This window comes from Stegostoma tigrinum, chromosome 7 (genome assembly GCF_030684315.1).
Source record: "Stegostoma tigrinum isolate sSteTig4 chromosome 7, sSteTig4.hap1, whole genome shotgun sequence".
NCBI lineage: Eukaryota > Metazoa > Chordata > Chondrichthyes > Orectolobiformes > Stegostomatidae > Stegostoma > Stegostoma tigrinum.
Window position 1 is genome coordinate 58,199,515 of NC_081360.1, and position 22,147 is coordinate 58,221,661.

The window sequence follows — 22,147 nt, forward strand, 5'->3', positions numbered from 1 at the left end:
ATGGGAATGAATAGGAAGGGTTTAGAGGGATATGGGCTAAATGCTGGCAAATAGGATTAGATTAATTCAAAATATCTGGTTGGCAAAGACGAGTTGGACCAAAGAGTCTGTTTCCATGCTGTACGTCTCTATGACGCTAAGATTAATATAAACAGGTTCTGTGGAAGGCACTTTCCTCCAGGAATGGCTCAGTTCTTTGCTGAAGGAAAAGGTTTAAGCTCTTACTTTCTTTTGAGTAGGCATTTGACTTTTTACTACTCTGAAGTTTTGCCCCATTTCTGCAGATCCTCTTGAAATGGCAAACAATTTTGCAGACTCAGCATTCTTTTGCCATGGCTGAGCAATGTCTCTGCTTGTGGACTCTGTTCTGCCATGATGTTAACACTGACTCTTAGTTTCTGGTATTTGACCTGCTAAATGCAACTAACTTATTCAGCTCCAGACTTCATACTTAGCTTCCACAGTACATAATATTTTTAAAAGTGTTTTATCCAAGTCAATTGTGTTCTGTTTGACTCATCTCTGACACTATAAATCTTTTTGGAAGTATTATTTTTCCTTCCAATTCTTAATGTGTTTGTTTGTTCTTTTTTCATATATCTGTGTCACAGTGCTGTTTTGTAATCTGCAATCTTTAGGCTTGTATTCTTAAAGGAAGTCAGTACTGCTTAAATTCTTTAGTCTGAAAGTTTGGATAATTCTGTAATGTAGGAATGATGCCTTATTTCCCTTCTCTTCAATTCTGAAGAATTAAATTCTATACAGAAATATTGCAAACAATGCTTCCAATAAAGCTTTAAATTCAGTTGATCAACAAAACTGATGTGCTGTTACTTTCAAGTTTCAAGTTCTGCCACCTTTACAACAGCTATGGGGACTTTAATGTGCAGATGGACGAGGAAAATCAGGTTGGTAGCATATTTCATGAAAAGGAATTTGTGAAATGTCTACCTGATGAATTTTGTTTTTAAGAGCAGCTTGTGGTAGAACCCACTAAGGGGACAGGCAATTCTGGATGTGATGTTTAATGAGGTAGTCTTGATTAGGGAACTTTTAATGTGAAGGAACACTTCAGTGACCATAGTATGATAGAACTCAACCCGAAGTTTGAGGGAGGGGGTGTGCAGTAAAGCTACAATTGAGTAAAGATAATTAAAACACCGGGAAAGGAGCTGACCAGAGTTGGTTGATTTTGGAAGAGGCCTTTTAGGGAAGAGGCAAACAGCAATGGCAAGAGTTTCTGGGAGTAGTTCGGGATGCATGGCAGGAATTCATCCAGATGAAAAGAAAACATGCTAAAGGGAGGACATGGCAACTATGCTGACAAGAAGTCAGGGACAGCATAAAAGCCAAAGAAAAAGCATATGAAATGGTGAACAGTAATGGGAAGCCTTTTAAAAATGACAGAATAACTAAAAAAGCAATAAGGAAGATGAAATGAGGCTAAGCTAGCTAGTAATATGAGAAGATTGCAAGAGTTTTTTAGACATATATCCAGTTAGTCTACAGTGTGCTGACCATCACCACCTCAAGGGCCACTAGGCATGTGCAATAAATGCTGGCCAGCCAGTGATGCTTATATTGTAAGAATACATTTACATAAGCGCAGGAGAGGCAGAAGTGGACAATTAACTGCTGGAAAAAGCTGAAAACTGCTGGGAAGTCGTGATGGGGAAACAAAGTAGTGGAGGAACTGAATAGATACTTTGCATCAGTCTTTATACTGGAAAATACCAGAACTTCTTGAGTTAGGGGGTATAGATGTGTGCAGGTACCACCTCCTGAGGAGAAGGTGCTGGAAAGCTGAAAGGTCTGGACCAGACGGACTGCTCCTCAGGGTATTAAAGGAGATGGCTTAGGAGATTGTGGAAGCATTGATGATGATCTTTCAGGAATCACTGGACTCCAGGAGGCTCTCAGAAGACTGGAATGTAATGTAGCACTGTTTTAAGAAGGGGAGGAGGCAAAAGACAGGAAACATTGACCCAGTTAGTCTGACCTTAGTCATCGTTAAGATTTTAAGAGTCCATTATTAATGACATGACTTGAGTACTTAAAGTGCATGGTAAAGGGGCACTGAGCCAGCACACCTTTTGTCAGGAGGCTGCTAAATAAGATTAGAGTCCACAGTGTTACGGGCAAGGTACTGGCATGGAAGTTGATTAGTTGACTGGCTGAAGGCAGAGAGCTGGGAAAAAGGCATCTTTTTCAGGATGGCAGCTAGTAATAGTAGAATTCAGCAGGAGTCCACAACTATTCACGTTATATAGTAATGATCTGAATGGAGGAGCTGAAGGCATTTTTGCTAATTTATGAATGACCCAAAAATAGATGAAGGGACAGGTAGTTTTGAAGTGGGGAGGCTGCACATGGACTTGGATAGGCTAGGAAAGTGGACAAAAGTGACAGGTGGAATATAATGTGGGGGGTTAAGCACTTTTCTAGGAAGAATAGAGGCATATGCTATTTTTTAAATGAGGAAGGGCTTTGTATGGTTGAACACAGAGGGTCAACAGGCAGGTTTAGTTGGCAGTTGAGGCAAATGCATTGCTTGCGTTCATTTCATGAAAGCTAGAATATAACTGCAGAGATATGCAGCCTTAGCAGTACAGGGTGTTGCCTGTAGGAGGGGTTCAAGAGACCTTTACAAGAATCATAATCATACAGCTTAGAGACCCTTTAGCCCAACTGCTGACCAGATTTCCTAAACTGAGCTAGTCCCATTTGGCTCATCCCTCAACCTTTTTGTCCCTGTATCTGTCCAAGAATTGTAATTGTAATTGCACTTGCACTTGCACTTGCCCTTCCACTTCTGGCAGCTTCCATTATGCACAATGCTCAGTGTGAAAATGTTGCCCCTCAGGTCCTTTTTAAATCTCTACGCCCCTCCCTCCCCCAACATGCACACTATTCACCTTTATAAGGTTATCCCTCCGCCCCTTGTCTCCAGGGGAGATTAAGTCCCAGTCTATCCAGCCTCTCCTTATCCTGGGAATAAAGGGCTTGCTCTATGAGGATTGTTTGAGGACTCTGTGCTTGGATTTTTAGATGGACAAGGTGGGATTTCATTGAAACTTTCAGAATACTGTAAGGGCTGGATGCTATGCATGTAGAGATGTTTCCACTAGTCGGAGAAACTAGGATCCAAGATCAGCCTCTTAGTGAAGGGATGATCCATTAGAACTGAAAATGAAGAATTAAGACCAGAAGATGGTGAATCTATGGAACTTATTGCCACAGAAGATTGCAGAGACCAAATCATTGAGTATATGTAATTCAAAGATAGAAAGGTTCTTAATTTGATAAGGGAATAAAAGCTTGATGGGGAGAAGGTAAGAGAATGTTGAGAAACATCAGCAATGATTTAATCATGGAGCACACTTGATAGGCTAAGTGATCTGATTCTGTTTTTGTATCTTACAGTCATCGACATGTAGAGATGAACAGCACGCAGATAGAACCTTTTGGCTCAACTTGTCCATGCTGACCAGCTATCTTAATCTAGTGCCAGTTGCCAGCATTTGGCCCATTTCTCTCTCGACCCTTCATATTAATGTATCCGTCCAGATGCCTTTTTAAATGCTGTAATTGTACCAGCCTCCACCACTAGCTCAGGTAGCTCATTCCATATACACACCACCCTCTGCGTGAAAATGTTGCCACTTCATTCCCTTTTAAATCTTTCCTCCCTAACCTTAAACCTGTGCTGTCCAGCTTTGGATTCCCCAACCCAGGGTAGAAGACCATGACTATTCACACTATCCATGCCCTTCATGGTTTTTATGAAATATGTCACCTCGGCCTTTGCTCAAGGGAAAATAGACCCAGCCTATTCAGCCTCTCCTTTTATAGCTCAAATCCTCCAAACCTGGCAACATACTGTAAATCTTTTCTGGCACCCTTTTCAAGTTTAACAACATTTTGCTTAGAGCAGAGTGACCAGAATTGAACTGAAAGTAATTCATTCGACCACTTTTGGAACCAATGTCCTATACAGCCACAACATGACCTCCTAACTCCTATGGTCAATACACTGACCAATAAAGGCAAGTATACCAAATGCTGCCTTCACTACTCAGCCTACCCATGACTCCACTTTCAAGGAACTGTGAACCTGTACCCCTAGGAACTCTTAGTTCTGCAACACTCCCCAGGACCTTACCATTAAGTATATAACTCATGCCCCGATTTGCCCTGCCAAGATGCAATACCTCACGTTTATCTAGATTAAACTCCGTCTGCCACTCATCAGTCCATCTGATCAAGGTTCTGCTCTACTCTTGAGGCAAACTCCTTTGCCCACTATACAACCAATTTTGGTGTCCTCTGCAAACTTATCAACTATACTTCCTATATTCACATCCAAATCATTTATGTAAATGATGAAAAACAGTCGACCTAGCACTGATCCTCGTGGCACCCTCCAGTCTGAAAAGCAGCTCTCTCTTCCCCACCCCCTTTTCTGATGAAAGGTCTAGGCCCAAAACGTCAGCTTTTGTGCTCCTAATACACTGCTTGGCCTGCTGTGTTCATCCAGCTCCACGCTTTGTTATCTCTACCACCACCCACTGTCTCCTAGCTTCAACTAGCCAATTTTGTTTCCAAATGGTTAGTTCTCCCTGTATTCTATGTAGAACCTTGCCGAATGCCTTTCTGCAGTCCGTATACACAACGTCCACTGCTGTGCCTTTTTCAACCCTGCCTTGCAGTCTTCTAACAATCAAAGTGGCTCAGGCCTTCTGAAGGGTTTTCCTACTTCTGCAGCCAGGATGAAGTTTTTAAACTACTTCTCTGTTGTAAAGGATACTGTTTTGGCTTTCAAGGCCTAAATGCTGAACACAATGTACCTTGCACAACATTGTCAAATTTCTGTGGGCTTATCCTTAATAAATCTTCCTGGAAAATTGCAATTTTAAATTCTAACTGTCAATCTTCTGCTAGACTCCTTCCTCAATCTTTTATATTTCCCCATGTATTGACTTAAAGTATGCAGTTTTCACAATACTTGTGGACCCTGTAGAAATTATTTTTCTGGACATTACTCTGTTCCCTACTGGGCATAGTGAAGACTGCTCAGAATAGCATTGATGTTTTGAGGGATGAGGACTTCTTCCACACGTTCCATAGAATTCTATTTCACAGAATCCCTACAAAGTGGAAGCAGGCTATTCAGCCTGTCGAGTCCATGTCGGCCCTCCTGAGCATCTCTCCTCTCCCCCCACCCCCCACCCCCGACCCAGACCCACTTCCAGCCCTACCCCTGCATTTCCTACCCTAGACACTATATAAAGCAGTTTAGCATGGCCAATCCACCTAACCTGTACATCTTTGGATTGTGGGAGGAAACACCTGCAGGAAACCCATGCAGACATGGGGAGACTGTGCAAACTCCACACAGTTGCCTGAGGGTGGAATCAAATCCAGGTATCTGGTGCTGTGAGCCAGCAGTGCTAACTGCTGAGTCACTGTGCCGCCCCCAACCTTTCTTTCCTCACTGCCTGATCTTTGGCCCTGTTTTTTGTATGGATTTTCTCTTTCACTTTTCTGGCAGGGATGTCAAACTGTACTCCTAGAGCTCACAGTTGAACCACCTTCTGTCTCTTCCAAGCGTGGCTAGCTTTAACTTATTTCCTAGCCCTCGCTCTTTGCCCTGTATCTTTCTTATCAGTGTTGAGATGAAAGCTTTTGACCCGCTGCTGCGACAAGAGAGCTTAACCTTTTTATTTCTTTAAATCCTTAACAATGGGGTGCGACTGACATTTTATGTAACGAGTCGTACCAGAATGTTCTCCTAACTCTCTTGATTTTTTTTGCCCTGTTACTTTGTTCAGCTGGAATATTATAACCAGATGATTATTTTTGGAAGTACTGGTCCTATCCAGATTCCATGATCTCTGAACACAGGATCTGCTGAGATGGCTCTTCTGATCAGAATGCTGCTCCTCTGACATGCTTCTGTGGTTGCTCTTATTGGTTTGCAGGAGGCAAGGATGGGTGGCTCATCCTCAGAGGATCTGACTCATTAGTTATAAATTGTAGCTTATGGCAAGTGCCGAAGGAAAGAAAAACAGGTTTTCCTCTGGCTTAAAGTGGCTTTTACAGCAGAGAATCATGAGGACTAGTGGTGATTAGAAGGCTTTTCCATTCCTGATCACTGCCCCAAGCTGTTTGACAATTTGAAAATCAGTTGCATGGTTATTGGCAGTAAGTGGCCTTTGTCAATGGCCTGTGGAGTAGTGGCTAGTTGTCAACCAGTTCCTTGTCAGGTGACTGTATGCACACCTCTCAGCTCCAGTTCACCTGCAAACTACAGTTTCAAGCAGTGTAGTTGAACAATCAGTTGTGTAAACAGTACTTACAAGGGCCAGCATACTTGCTTTTAAAATCTGTACTAACCCTTCTGCATTTTTTTATTTAAACCATTCCAACTTGAGGAATACAGAAAAGTAAACACATTATTTACATGGTGATGGAAGGCAGATTGCAGTGATGCGGAGAGATTGTGAGATAACCCTCATGAGTGAATGAGTAGGAAGCGCGTAGGGCTGGAAGGGCTATTAACTTAAGAGAATAGGTGAATGAGAGCCATTGTGTGGACATGATGCCTACAATAGTCAGGTGTAGTGCATGGACCTTAGTGAGTGGCATGTACAGTGTGCAGAGTTAGTGAGTTGAGGAGGTCCTGAGAGTGTAGTAGTGAAGAGCAGACTCGCACTTACCCCTGTGGGGTGAGAAAATTGACCTCCTTTCTGCACTGTTGGATGTTCCACTTCACCCAGGATACACCACTGTGTTGGAATCCAGGCTCATAGTGTAATCAAACATGATGCAAAAGGCTATCTCTCCAACTCCTCCAGGCTGCTGTTCATTAAATGGTGAGGGGGCTTTAATTTCCTCTGGGCCATGCCCTTGGTGATAACAGTTGAGCAATGCAGTATAAGGGCCAGTTCCTAGCTTGTAGTGCCTGAAGTGGCAGGCAGCTGTGCTTTAAATATGTTATCAGCTAGATGAATGCTGCTAAGTCCAGGTGCATTAAGCACCTCTGCTTTTGGTTGTGTAATGACCCAAGATGGACACTTGAGCCTGCACAATTAGAGGTTAAGTGGAAGGTTACATGAGAAATGTTGCCGTGAACTTGGGAGACCATGCATCATGAAACTCACTCGACAAAACACTTCAACTGGAAATGGGAGGATTCTATCCATTGTCTCAGTGCACAGTACGGTGGGCTATGAGGAAGTGCATTGTTAAAAAGCAATCCTTACTTAGAAAAGCAAGCCTTGTGCCCCATCTGCCCACTTGGATTGAAATTAAAATATCAATGTGACTATTATGAGAAAAACATGGAAGTTCCCTCACTGTCCTGATAACGCAGTTAAAATGGATTTTCTAGTCATTTGTCTGGCTATTTCATGAACCCTCTTAATTATCTGGTATTTCCTTGCCAGCTGTGAATAGTCTTTATCACTTGCAAAACTCTAAAACATCCTGAAGGTGTACCGTAAGACGGGAGCAGAAATAGGCCATTTAACCCATTGAGTTTCCTCTACCGTTCACTGAGGTCATAGTAGATCTAATAATCCTTAAGTCCATGATAGATCTTAAGATATAGGAGCAGAATTAGACCACTTGGCCTGTCAAGTCTGCTCCACCATTTGATCATGGCAGATACATTTCTCAACCCTGTCTCCTGCCTTCTCCTCAACTCTTGACCCCTTTATTAATCACATGGGGGCATTACCATCTGCAAGTTCCCCTCCAAGCCACCCATCATCATGACTTGGAAGTATATTGCTGTTCCTTTACTGTCACCGCTCACTTTTTCTCTAGGGCAACTAGGCATGGGCAGTAAATTCTGGCTGGTTAATGAGGCCTATGTCCCATGATTGAATTTTTTTAAAAAATCAAGAATCTATCCGCTTTAAATGCTCTCAATGATTTGGCCTTGCTAGGTCTCATTACTCTAAGTTTCAATTAAATGCCTCCCTCATCCTTCTAAACTTCATTGAGTGCAGACCCAGAGTTGTTAATTGCTCCTTATGACAATCCTTTCATATCATATCATTCTTGTAAACCATCTTTGACACCATCCCACATCAGATTCGTCCTTAGATACAGACCCACACTGCTGTCAATATTCGAGATGTGGTCTAAACAGATTGTTGACGTATAAGGTAAATATTTGTGGTCCCAACACTGATGCTGGCAGAACTCCACTAATCACTAGATAACAAGGTGTAGAGCTGGATGAACACAGCAGGCCGAGGAGCAGGAAAGCTGACGTTTCGGGTCTAGACTGGCTGTCCTTTGTCCAACGTGCTAGTTACTTCAAGAGAGAATTCTAACAAATTTGTCAGCCATGACCTCCCCTTGACAAAGCCATGCTGACTCTGCCTTATTTTACTGTGGACTTCCGAGTACTCTGCAAAATTGTGCTTAATACTGGACTGTAAAGTCTTATCTATGACTGAAGTCACACTAACCAGCCAGTAGTTTCATGTCTTCTGTCTCCTTGCTCCTTAAACAGGGGTGTTACATTTAGTATTTTTCCAGTCTTCTGGAAGTCTCCCTGACTCCAGTGATTCCTGAAAGATGACCACTAGTGCTTCCGCAGTCATCTCAGCTGTCTCCTTCAGAACTGAGTCAAGCCATAGTCATGCCCCTACAGCATGGAAACAGACCCTTAGGTCCAACCAGTCCATACTGACCAGAGTCCAAAACTAAATTAGTACCACTTGCCTAGACTTGGCCCATGTTCCACCAAACTGTTGTATTCACGTACTGATCTATGTATCCTTTAAATGTTGTAACTGCACCCGCATCGCATCCTCCAGTTCCTCTGGAAGTTCATTCCCCACACGAAACAATCTGTTTTTTCAAAAAAAATTTCCCCTTGTATTATTTTCAATCTTTCTCCACTCACCTTGAAGTTAAAAAAAAAAGTCCCTAGTCTTCAAATCCTTCACCAAAGGGAAAAGACCCTTGCCATTCACCTTATCTGCACCCATGATGATGATATAAACCTCTGTAAGGTCACCTCTCAACTCCTCTGCTCCAGTGGGGAAATGTGCCAGCTTGTCCAGCCTCTCTCTCTAACTCAAGCCATCCATTCCATTCATTTACTGCAGCATCCTGGTAAATATCTTCTGAACCCTCTCCAGCTTAATAATATCCTTCCTATGACAGGGAGTCCATAATTAGACACACGACTCCAGAAAAGGCCTCACCAACATCCTGTACAACTTCAACATAACGTCCCAACTCCTGCACTAAAATGCCTGAGCAATGAAGGCAAGCATACAAAATGTCTGCTTAACCATCTATCTAATTATAAAGCAAACGTCAAGGAATTATGTACCTGCACTCCTAAGTCTTTCTGTTCTACGACATTAGACCATGCTTTTAAATGTATAAATCTTGCCTTTGTTTTGTTTTGCCAAAATGCAATACCATTTATCCAAATTAAACTCTGTCTGCCACTCTTCAGCCCAATGGCCCATTTGACCAGGATCTCTTTAATCTTAGAAAACCTCCTTCACTGCCTACTATACCACCAATCTTGTTGTAATCCGCACACTTATTAACCGTGCTTTCTGTATTCACATGTAAATTGTTTATATAAGTGAGAAACAGAATGGACCCAGTGCTGCTCTCTGTGGAACACTGCTAGTTACGGGCCTCCAGTCAGAAAAACAACCCTCCACCATCACTTTGTCTCCTGCTGTTAAGCGACTTTGTATGCAGCTGACAAGCTCACCCCAAATCCCATGTGATCTAACTTTTCACTAATTAGTCTACCAGCCATAACCTTATCAAAGGCTTTACTGAAGTCCAAGTAAACAATGTCTACTGCTGTACCCTCATCAACCTTTTTGGTTACTTCCTCAAAAAAACTCTCTCAATCAAGTTTGTTAACACAATTTCTCTTGCACAAAACCAAGCTGACAGTCCCTAATCATTCTTTGCCTTTCCAAATATGTATAACTACTGTATTTGAGACACCTCCAACAATTTACCCACCACCCAAGTCAGACCAACAGGTCTGTAGTTCCCTGCCTTCCCCTTGCATCCCTTCTTAAACAAAGGCACAACATTAGCCAAATCCAGTTATTCATTCATCTGGTACAGGCTATTTATCCATCTTCAGACCTTTCAGCTTCCCAACTCTCTCTTGCTTAGTGGTAGCCACTACAGTCACCTCTGCCTCTTGACCCTCTTGAAGTTCTGGTTTGTAACTGTCTCCCACTGTGATGGTTTTTGCAAAGTACCTATTCAGTTGCTCCATCATTTCTATGTTCCTCAGTTTCCATTCTTGCCTTTTATCTATCTTAAATAAAAACTCTTGCAATCTTCTTCAATATTGCTAGCTGACTTACAATATTTCATCATCTTCCCACTTATTGCTTTTCCTTTTTAGTTATTCTTTAGTTTTTAAATGACTTTCCAGTTCTCTGGCTTCCCACTGATCTTCACCAAATGGTATGCTTTTTTCTTTGCTTTTATGCTGCCCATGACTTCATTGTAAGCCATGACAGTTTCCTGCTTTTTCCTATAACGCACAATTCCCTAATTGACAAAAAATGGCTATCTCTGCTTTGTATTTGCTTGAAAACCCAGCCTCTGTGGTAAATAATTTCATAGATTTCCCACCTTGTGAAACAATAAATTTATCCTCCTCTCCGTCTTTATTCTGAGATTATTTACTCTGGCTCTAGACTCTCCCACAGAGGGAAGCAACCTTTCTGTATGTACCCTATCAATCACTAGTCATCTTGTATGTTTCAGCAAGGTCACCCCTCCTTCTTACAAATTCCAAAAAGCACTGGCTTAACATACTCAACCTCTCATAAGACAAGGACCATACTGAGAACCGACCACACCGAGAACCAACCAACCTTCCTTGGACAATTTCCAATGCCAATAAATCTTTGCTTAGATAAAAGCCTAAAACTGTCCACAGTATTCCCAGCTGTGGTTTGATTCGTGCCTTGTATAGTTTTGGCAAAACATCCCCCCCCCCCCCCCCCCCCCCCAAAACCCATTAACCTGTTTATACTCCATGCCATTTGAAATCAAGGCCAACATTCTGTTTGCCTTCCCTATTACATGCTGAATGTCTTGTGCTTCCATGAACGAAGACTGTCAAATCTTTGTTCTATAGCTTCTGCCCTTTCTTATATTCAAATAATATTTTCCTCCTCTTCCTGCCAAATTGCATAACCTTGCATCTTCAAGTTTTTTTGCCCAATCTGTTCACGTACCTCTGCAAACTCTTTGTCTTCATCACTGCTGGCCATCCCATCCATTAGTGTCAAACTTGGAAGTAGTACATGCTCATGACTTGGATGAAGAAACTAAAATGTATTATAAGTAATTGGAGCCCCAGCGCTGATCACTGGCAGTCCAGTTGCAAGTTGCCATTAGGAGGAAGAAGGCTCCTTATCTCAACTCCCTCTTTATATTAGTTAGGTAATCCTGTATCCATGCGAAAATACTGCCTCCAACACCAGGAGCTCTTGCCTGAAGTACAGTACCTTTTTCAAAACTGTCTGAAGTTCCAAATATATTACATCCTTTGCTTCCTCTTTACCTATCCAGCTTGTCACCTCATAAAATTCTACTAAATTTGTCAGACGTGATTTCCCCTTCATGAAGCATGTTGACTCTGCTTAATCATATTATGTATTTATGAATGCCCTGCAATTGCAGAACTAGAAAATAAACTCAAGGCAGACTCTAACATTTTCAAATGGAAATACATTAAACTAACTGGCCTATAGTTACACTTTATATTGGACTCCTTCCCTTTTTAAATAACTGTTTTACATTTTTTTTTCAATCCTCTATAACTTATCCAGAGTCTGAGAATATTTGGAAAATTTTTACTGCTGGTATTTCCATTATAATTGTAGCTACTTCCTTTTAATTTCCAAGGGTGCATTCCATCAGGTCCAGGGGATTTATTAGTCTTGAATCTCACTAACTTTTCCTAGCACTTTTTCTTCTCGTGATAATTATTATAGTTATTTCATTTATCCTTTAATTATTTAGTAATTTTAGGATAGTGTTAATTTCTTCTATTGTGAATACTGATGCAAATTGCTTATTTGGTAACTCCTCTGCCATTTCTTGGCTCCTCATTATTAATTGCTCAGCCTCATTCTCAAAAGACCTATGTTCACTTTGGTTTCTTGCTTACTTTTTAAAAATTTAATGTAGTTCTTGCTATCTGTCTTGATATTACCTGCAAGTTTGCCTTCATAGTTTATTTTCTACCTCTGTTTTTGCCATCTTTTGGTTTTTGAAACTTTCCCAATCCTCTAACTTATAATTAATTGTGGCGGGTTTGTAATTTTTTAGTTCAATTTGATACTGTCTGTATCTTTCCTATTTAGCCATGGTTACCTTATCCCTTTTTTTAATTGTTCTTCCTCATTGGGAAGAATCTTTGAGTCGTGAACTATTTTCTTAGATAACTGTTGTTCCTCGACCATCTTTGCTACTAAACTCCTCTCCATGTCCACTGAAGCCAGCTCTGCCACCATTTCTTATTTAAACTTAGCACCTCTGCCTCCAACCCAGGTTTAGGCACAGACGTGCTGTGCCAGAGAGCCTGTTTTGTGTTCTAAGTTCCTCGCTGTCAAATTCAGTGTTGAATTTGATCATGTTATGGTCACCACTTCTTGGGGGATCTTCCACTATGACATTATTTATTAAGCCTGCCTCATTAAATCACCAAATCCAAAGTGGCCTAGTATCTGGTTCGATCCATCAGTTGTTATTCTAGGAAACTGTCCTGGATACCTTGTGAGTTCTTTGTGGCTTCATCTGCCAATCTGGCTGCCCCAATAAACATGAAGATAAAGGTCAGCCATGATCAATGTGTTTCCTTTGTTACATGCCTTGACTACCTCATTTATCCTCTGACCCACAGGAGGGTCAGGAGACCTATAGACTACTACTACCAGTGTCATCTTTCCCTTCTTTAATAGCTATTTGCAACGTGATATGCAATATGTGCGGAGTGAATTTTGTCTGTTGATGGGGAGCTTTTATTGTGGGTTAGGCAATGGACAGCCAAAAATCATTTTTTTTAGAAATGTGTTGTGCTGAAATTTGTCCAAATTTGATTTGGGTTAGCCATTTTTATTCTTCCAAATTGCATTTATTATTGTGCTCCAGCAGAAATCTTGATAAAGTAAACTGGGTCCTATGTTAAAGCCTCCAGTTTTTCTGAACCTGCTGTCTTACATCTGAGGTGGTTTGTCCATGGCCATAGGATTCTGCGTATCCATGTTTGAAGTATATCATATTAATTTGCTGATTACATAGTATTTCCAAAACACAAGCAGAGCATACATCCCCGTTGGAGGATGTGGTCTGAAGTGTAGTTACCAAATTGCAATTAGCTAGCTTTTTATAGGGGGGGGGGGGGAAAAATGTCTTAATTGAAAGTTTGTTTTAAACTGTTGAAATGAATTCTAAAGCAACTAACTTTTTTTACAGATGACCCAATAGGAGGAATTAATAGACGCAGAGTTACTGAAAACATTCAACCCCAATCCTTTAGTGTTGAAGCAGGCTGTGAAAAGTTACCAACTCCTGCACCTGAGCAAACTTCTCTTCATGAAAGTGAGGGTCTGTTGTATATGAATTTCAATTCGTACCAACATCAACTCTTTCACATCATCTGTTTTGAAAAGCCTGTTCCAAAATAAAATGTACTTTGACTTTTTCCTCAAATCAGCTGTATTATAACAAGCTGTACCTGTCTGCTCCAACTGTACAGGATCTATTGGAAACTCACGAAGCTCCACACAAATGAATTCCTATTCTGATAGTGGTTACCAGGAGACTGCAGGCAGTTATTATAGCAGCCAGAACTTGATCAAGCCTAACACAAGAAACCTACAAGAATCTGTTCAGAGCAGCACCAACAGTAATCACCTGGTGCGAAATTCAAGGCCAGAGGGACAGTCTGTTGGCCAGGTACTATGTTTTCAGGAAGCTGATGGCTTAAATTAACTTCTTCACAATCATCATCTCAATCTCTTCTATGCTGTTGGCGTTTTAAGCTGTACAGGCAAAAATCATCCACAAACTGTTGCTTCTGGCATATGCATTGGGATGGGCTTAGCACATATTTCACTTTCCTAGCCAAACAGATATGGTTTAATTGCAATATCTCATTTTAGATATTTCAGGTAAGTATCTTTTTCACTATTGGTAAACACTTGGGTAGCTGCCTTAGCAAGGGATGAAAATTAAGAACTATTACTCTGCTAGTGCCCAGAAGTCTCAGGCCCACCAATCTTTGGTTGAATTCTATCAGTTGATTCCTGCCTCTTAGTTTACTGGATATGGATCTGAAGAACAAGTTGTTCACTTTTCTTATACTAGCCCACCAAAAAGGTTGCTTTAGTGGACAGAACAGCTGCTAGGCATATTTCTGTCCAAGGAAGCCACGGGCTCCCCTTTCCTACTCTGGAGAGGCATATTTGAAGTAATAAGACAAACGCCCACAGAAAGCAGAATCTCGGGCAAAGTCTTTTCAAATCCACTTTGTGGCCTAATGGCTTTGCATTTACTTCTGGCCTACGTGTTTATAGGAGCATCCTGTGGACTTTTGGGTTCCAAAAAGTAGTAATTTTTCTAACAACTAAGTCTCCTTGTACGTTGGGGAGAGATAATAGGAACTGCAGATGCTGGAGAGTCTGAGATAATAAGGTGTAGAGCTTTATGAATACAGCAGGCCAAGCAGCATCAGAGGAGCAAGAAAACTGACGTTTCTGGCCTTGAGCCTTCCAGGCCTGAAACGTCATCTTTCCTGCCGCTCTGCTGTTTGGCCTGTTGTGTTCATCCGGCTCTACACCTTGTTATCTCTTTATATGTTAAATGCCAGTAAATAATAACTTTTTGTATCAAGTAGTCTTTGCTAATTATGTTCAATTAGTGAAGTTTTAACGAAGATTATTTCAAAACATTGGAAATTTTCATGAGAAATTGCAGCTAAATGCAGATGAGATTTTGTACTCGGGTCCTGATGAGATCTCTAGAGATGAATGATCCATAAAAATAAATTCGATTCCCAGTGATTTAACTGAAAAGATTGCTACAGCCTTCGACAAAAAATACTTACTAATCAAACAAGAACAAACACTATTTATGTCAAATACTTACACTTCAAACAAAACATTCGTAATGGCGCCGACCTGTTCCTCTTTCAGGTTTAACCATGATACCTTTTTAAGTTTTCAGGTTCTTGTGCCCATTCAGTTTTCCTGGACCCAGCACAGTGTAACATGCCTTGGCTGCCAGTGATTCACTTTGTGGTTTTTCTCCTTTGCTTTGCTTCCAAGTGAGAGCTGTCCTATCAAACTCCCATGAGCATCCAGATAGGCAAATCTTCCAGCCCTACTTCAACATCTGACATTTTTGGATTTCAACACCCTGAGCATGGGACTTGTTTGCATCGTTGCATAGTGACTCCAAAACAAAATCACTCCAATTCCTCATGGCCCTCTGTTCTTTGTTCTAGCTGCTTTCTCTGCCCTCTCCAAGCTGCTGTTTGACTTACCGCCTCATAGACTGACAGCCAAAAAAAATTTCAAAGCCACCCATACTTATTATCTTTTAGTTTTAAAGGTGTCCTTTGATCTGAAAGGCGTAGTTTAAAACCTTGTCCTGTTAAACAATTACCTTCAATCTTTACTCATACAATTTCTTTGGATTAGTAATACTACCCCTCACAGACAAATTAGATCCTTGAGAGACAGTTATCGAGGCCTTCATTGTTTAACTTTGACACCCTATATAATGGCATTGTTAACGTTAATTTCGGCTTGCCTTTGCACTATAATTACCTGACCTGTCTGCATTCTCATCAGACTAGGCATCCTTTCATGATGAAAATAATCTAAACGCATGTACAAGCAAATTACTTCAGATGCTAGAATCTGCAGAAAACAAATGCTGGAGATCACAGCAGATCGGACAGCATCCATGGAGAGAGAGCAAGCTAACATTTCGATCCAGAGCTCTGATGAAGAGCATCTAGTCTTGAAACGTTAGCTTGCTCTCTGTTCGTGGATGTTATCTGACCTGCTGTGACCACCTGCATTTGTGGTTTTCAGTACATAATCTAACACACATTTGTAACAATACACTTAGAAATACCAATACTCAAATATTACATAAACCTTCTGAAGTGCATGAGAAAAGTTTCTTCTATGACAGCATTAGTAGGTGGGTGAGGGTAGACTTCTTTACTCCCTGGGCTACAAACCTCTTGTTAGGAAGAGCAACTAACATTTCTGGTTTTTCCCCATCCAATGATGGGATGATTTATTTCCATTCGGTGTCTTCCTACAGCAGTGTGGGTGAGTTTGAAAATTTAGAAATTGTTATTCTTCCTTTTCACTCTGGCACAACTTGAACACAGTTTGTTTTCTCCTTGGACTTTGAATTAATTTAATTTTATTCATGTTTATGGATTCTGTATTTTACTTTGACTTTGATGTTTTGAAATAACAGAATGGCACAAGGCCTGTGAGTCTAATGTCTGATTTCAAATTTATTATTAAAATAGAGAAAAATTCAATTTCTTCCAGCCCCATGTGTGTGAATTGCCAATCTTGCTGATGGCTGGGATAATACAGAAGAAATTTACGCAAAGAATCCCTTTGCGTTGTTGAGCTTTGGAAAAAATTTTTCGCAGAGTGAAATTGATGGCATGTAAAAATTGTCCTTAGATGGCATTCCACCTTATCAAGCATAAAATGTATTTAGTGATGTTGGGATTTTATTAGAGGAATTTTTTTGTGAATCCCAAATACCTTTTGACAAGGCATAATGTCAATGCGTGCATCTTTATCTTTTTGAAAAACTGTTAATTCAATGACATTAACTCTTTTTTTAAACAGGGTCCAATGAATGTTGCTGTTACAACCAGTAGGGCAATGAGAAGAGTTAGTTCAGTTCCATCTCGAACACAATCACCAGCTTATGGTACTGGAATGTCACCGTCGAGGGGATCCCTGAGAACATCACTTGGGAGTGCTTATGGGTCACCAGCATCAACTGAACCTCGGTCCAATAATTCTGCAGTTTATTTGTCCTCTACAATGCCAGCTCAGAGAGCAGGCTCTCCACACGCTCCACAGAGAACTGCATCACCAGCTACAGTTAGACGAATTGGTTCAGTTACAAGACAACCCACTAACTCCAGCAGAGCCACCTCTCCTTTCCAAACTTTAGGTTCTTCGTTGAGACTGGGTTCACCTCTCTCTTTGGCAAATGCACAAACAAGAATAAATTCTCCACCCCAAGCTCAAACCGGATCATCATCTCCTGCACGGTCTACTATGACCGCTGTTCCTCAGCGTATGGCAGCACCGCTGCAAAGATCTCATGCCATTGATGCTGATTTTTATTGTCTGCAGTCACCAGAAATCTATGAGAGGATGGTTCCACCACGACCAGACAGCCTTGCAGGTCTGTTTTGTGATAACAATATAAACTACGACTCTTTTCATGGAAAAGTTTTATTTTAATGGGTATATGATATGTAGTCTGAACATTTTCTGGTCTTTAATCCTCAGTAGTTAATATGTCAAACTTTCTAATATATCCTGAAAAAGTGAAAAACTAAAATAAAATTTGAGGAATATGGTACTGCTTGCATTAAAAGGCTACCAACTGCAGCCATTTAAAAGTAGTCCCAACAGAGAAAAAGGTGAAACATTCATTTTGTATTTATACTCACTTTGCTGCTACCAACATCCTGAAAACCATTATAAATTAAGGCTCCTTAAAATAGTATTACCTTCCTTCATCATTGCCAAGGCACACAGAGGCAAGAAAAGAAAAACACACTTTACTTATGGACATCTTCCCAACCTTGCTATCTCATGTGGCCTATTTTTATATCCACTGCCTCGGTCACAGATGAAGCTAATTCTGATCACTTCCTTATATCACTCAACAGTTGCATCATCTACCTCCCACTTCCTTTTGTGTTCATCCTTCAAAAAACTTTGACCAAGTTGCTTTTAAACTGCCAACTATTTCACTTTTGGTCTTTGCCAGATTGCATTTGCAGTTATCCAGCTACTCAGTCATAGAACATAGAACATTACAGCACAGTACAGGCCCTTCGGCCCTCGATATTGTGCTGACCTGTCGTACTGATCTCAAGCCCATCTAACCTACACTATTCCATGTACGTCCATATGCTTATCCAGTGACGACTTAAATGTACCTAAAGTTGGCAGCAAAGCGTTCCATTCCCTTACTACTCTGAGTAAAGAAACCACCTCTGACATCTGTCCTATATCTTTCACCCCTCAATTTAAAGCTATGCCCCCTCGTGCTCGCCATCACTAGCCTAGGAAAAAGCCTCTCCCTATCCACCCTATCTAACCCTCTGATTATTTTATATGTTTCAATTAAGTCACCTCTCAACCTTCTCTCTAATGAAAACAGCCTCAAGTCCCTCAGCCTTTCCTCGTAAGACCTTCCCTCCATACAGGCAACATCCTAGTAAATCTCCTCTGCACCCTTTCCAAAGCTTCCACATCCTTCTTATAATGTGGTGACCAGAACTGTACGCAATACTCCAAGTGCGGCCGCACCAGAGTTTTATACAGCTGCGGCATAACCTCATGGTTCCGGAACTCGATCCCTCTATTAATAAAAGCTAAAACACTGTGTGCCGCCTTAACAACCTGGGTGGCAACTTTCAAGGATCTGTGTACATGGACACTGAGATCTCTCTGCTCATCTACACTGCTAAGAATCTTACCATTAGCCCTGTACTTTGCCTTCTGGTTGTTCCTACCGAAGTGCATCACATCACACTTGTCTGCATTAAACTCCACTTGCCACCTCTCAGCTCAGCTCTGCAGCTTATCTATGTCTCTCTGCAACCTACAGCATCCTTCGTCACGATCCACAACTCCACCGACCTTAATGTCGTCTGCAAATTTACTAACCCATCCTTCTACGCCCTCATCCAGGTCATTTATAAAAATGACAAACAGCAGTGGACCCAACACCGACCCTTGTGGTACACCACTAGTAACTGGTCTCCAGGATGAGCATTTCCCATCAACTACCACCCTCTGTCTTCTTTCAGCAAGCCAATTTCCGATCCAAACTGCTATATCTCCCACAATTCCATTCCTCCACATTTTGTACAATAGCCTTGTCAGGGGAACCTTATCGAATGCCTTGCTGAAATCCATATACACCACATCAACCGGTTTACTCTCATCTACCTGTTTTGGTCACCTTCTCAAAGAACTCTAACGTTTGTGAGGCACGATCTTCCCTTCACAAAACCGTGCTGACTATCCCTAATCAATTTATTCTTTTCTAGATGATTATAAATCCTATCCCTTTATAACCTTTTCCAACACTTTACCAACAACTGAGGTAAGGCTCACTGGTCTATAATTACCAGGGTTGTCTCTAGTCCCCTTCTTGAACAGGGGAACCACATTTGCTATCCTCCAGTCATCTGGCACTATTCCTGTAGACAATGACGAGTTAAAGATCAATGCCAAAGGCTCGGCAATCTCCTCCCTGGCTTCCCAGAGGATCCGAGGATAAATCCCATCCGGCCCAGGGGACTTGTCTATCTTCACCCTGTGAAGGATTTCTAATACCTCTTCCTTGTGAACCTCAATCCCACCTAGTCTAGTAGACTGTATCTCAGTATTCTCCTCAACAACATTGTCGTTTTCTAGAGTGAATACTGTTGAAGAATATTCATTTAGCCCTTCCCCTATCTCATCTGACTCCACACACAACTTACTACTACTATCCTTGATTGGGCCTAATCTTTCTTTCGCCATTCTTCACTACTGCCTTTGAAGCTCTTAACTCCAGTAATGACCCTTACTTTCTTGCCATTACGCTCCTCATTCAATAAGCCCACAATTGCTAATGGGCAATAGATGTTGGATTGTGAATTATATTTTTAACATTTTAAATGCTTTAGAGAATTTTTGTTCCCTATACAAAAGTGGACCCTATGGCCTCCAATGATTCAAGCTATTTCTTGAGGTCCAAATCTTGAATTCATGCAAAAAGGGCTACTTGCTGCACATTGTTATTCAGATTATGTAGAGTGTCCTGGTGCTTTTAGCAATGAACTTTAGGTGTCCAGTTGTAATGCCTTTGGTCTGATCGTGTGGTGGGTGCTTTCACGTCTGGCACAGGAGGTAGTTCCAGGTCCAATTAGGAAGGGGATGTCAGCTCCAACTGGGGGAATAGGTGTATCAGGTCCATTGCAAAGTACAGAGATAATGTTGTCAAGTAAAATGGTGAAGAAGTAGAATTGAATATCAAAGACATACATGTATGTTCCAATTGTGTTGGTGATACCATGAACTTGCAGTTTACACAAGGAAGAAAGGCCAGGGGTGGATCACGTAGGACACCTCAACTGACCCTGTAGGACCTGCAGGATTTTTTTCAAGAAAAATAGCTATAATGTGCTAGTTGCATTGGAACAAGTAAGTGTGATAACTAGTCAAGGACAATATTGATAAAGGAAAATAATAAAACTGCATTAGAAGTTCAATGGTCATAATTGTGGAGTGTCTTATTGTTGGTTTCACAACTGTAATCTGAGTGTAAATTCCAATAAAAATTTGCACAGAAATTTACATGAGAAATTAGACAAAAGGGAATAGAGGAATGAATGACTTTTCATCTGTATAAAACCTGTGTGATCACTTTCACAACATCTGGAAAGTAAATGTCCAACAATTGCACAAACATGATAGTTGTAAGAATCATAACTTGAAGTTATGCTATCATCTGATGTCATATATCTCATGCAAAGGCTACAAGATGACATCATGTCTGTAATTAGCTTATTATGAAGGGCTGCCTTAATAGCTAACAGCAATAGTACATACAAGCAAATGTGAGGATTCAGGTTTAGATGTGTACATGTGGACCAAATAATTGGAATCATTAAGAATACAAGCTGAGACAATGGGTGTTAATCCTGTCAGTTTATGTGCTCAGATGACAAGTTGAAACAACCAATCTGCGGTATAAAAATCAGTTGCAGGTTTTGGAACAATTGCTCCATAAGGATTTTAACTCCTATTTCCACACTCTGGAGATCTGGGAGACATCTGAAACCAACCAGAATATACTCAGTAAAATGTTATTTTCTCATTCCTGAAGATTCACCACCAGTTCCTAATATTTAGTCCTTCCTTTTCCTTCACCAACCACAACATCCTTAGCTACATATTATTCTGCAGTGACATTACAGATGTGGGACAATTCCTGCACATAAAATAGATACCCAATTCTGCCACTCCTCTGTCTCTCTTGATCCATTATCTCATCTCTCCAGTTGTAATGGGTGGGCCTCGTTTGCTTCCCATCCTTGATGCATGTTTAAAATCTTGCCTTTTAATTTACCTGTCTCCAGCCCCTAAATGTCATGAAACTTTTAATTGTTATTTTCTTTTGTGAGCTACCAGTACTACTTGCTCCTCATTCTCAGCACTGCTATCTCTGTATTGTTAGCCTCATTTCACGAATTCCATTAATTCAAACTGGTTTCCTGTGCTTTTAAAAATCATTGAATTCCTTAGTAATTCAAGTGCTGCAACTTAAATTACATATTAATGTCATTGAAGTGGTGTTTATTTCATAAGCACTAATTCTGAAATAATCCTGAATTATTGTCTGAATTATTTTTAAGGAAATTGAGCACTGAAGGGAATAACATGGCAACTGAACATGATGGGATACAGTTACTTTATAGAATTGAAGAGCAAAGTAACATGCTCTTTAAGTTTGTGGGTATTGCAGATACAGTTGATACATTTCACACCTACTTCAGCTTTAAATTGTAAGATTGGTTACACCAGTTTGGTTTTTCCAAACATCAAAAAAACCATGAGTAAATAATCACATTACTGTCAAGTTGGATTCTAATTTAATGTCATGAGGTCAGGTCATGACTTTGCAATTGCTTTGAAAAATATTAATGAAATGGCTTTGTTGTGCTAAGGGTATTTGCACCTGATAATATTGTGCTCAGTACTTTAAATTAGTTTGGGAGGGGGTTGAGAAGCAAAGGGTAGATTCGGTTGGGACAAAATCTAAAGTGAAA

The 22,147-nt window shown here is 40.8% G+C and overlaps 1 protein-coding gene across 11 annotated transcripts in view; it reads left to right on the forward strand.

Annotated features, from left to right (window-relative positions):
• The window catches only part of pkp4 (plakophilin 4), a 191,169-nt gene that overhangs the window by 76,591 nt on the left and 92,431 nt on the right, over window positions 1–22,147 (forward strand). For 7 of the 11 annotated variants that reach the window (XM_048534752.2, XM_048534750.2, XM_048534751.2 and 4 more), the window contains 3 exons: window positions 13,507–13,638; window positions 13,790–13,989; window positions 16,923–17,493. In XM_048534752.2, coding sequence (XP_048390709.2) covers window positions 13,507–13,638; window positions 13,790–13,989; window positions 16,923–17,493 — 903 coding nt within the window. Of the gene's footprint in view, window positions 1–13,506; window positions 13,639–13,789; window positions 13,990–14,015; window positions 14,205–16,922; window positions 17,494–22,147 lie in introns of those variants that run through there. The other 4 variants (XM_048534754.2, XM_048534758.2, XM_048534759.2 and 1 more) reach the window with 4 other exon arrangements.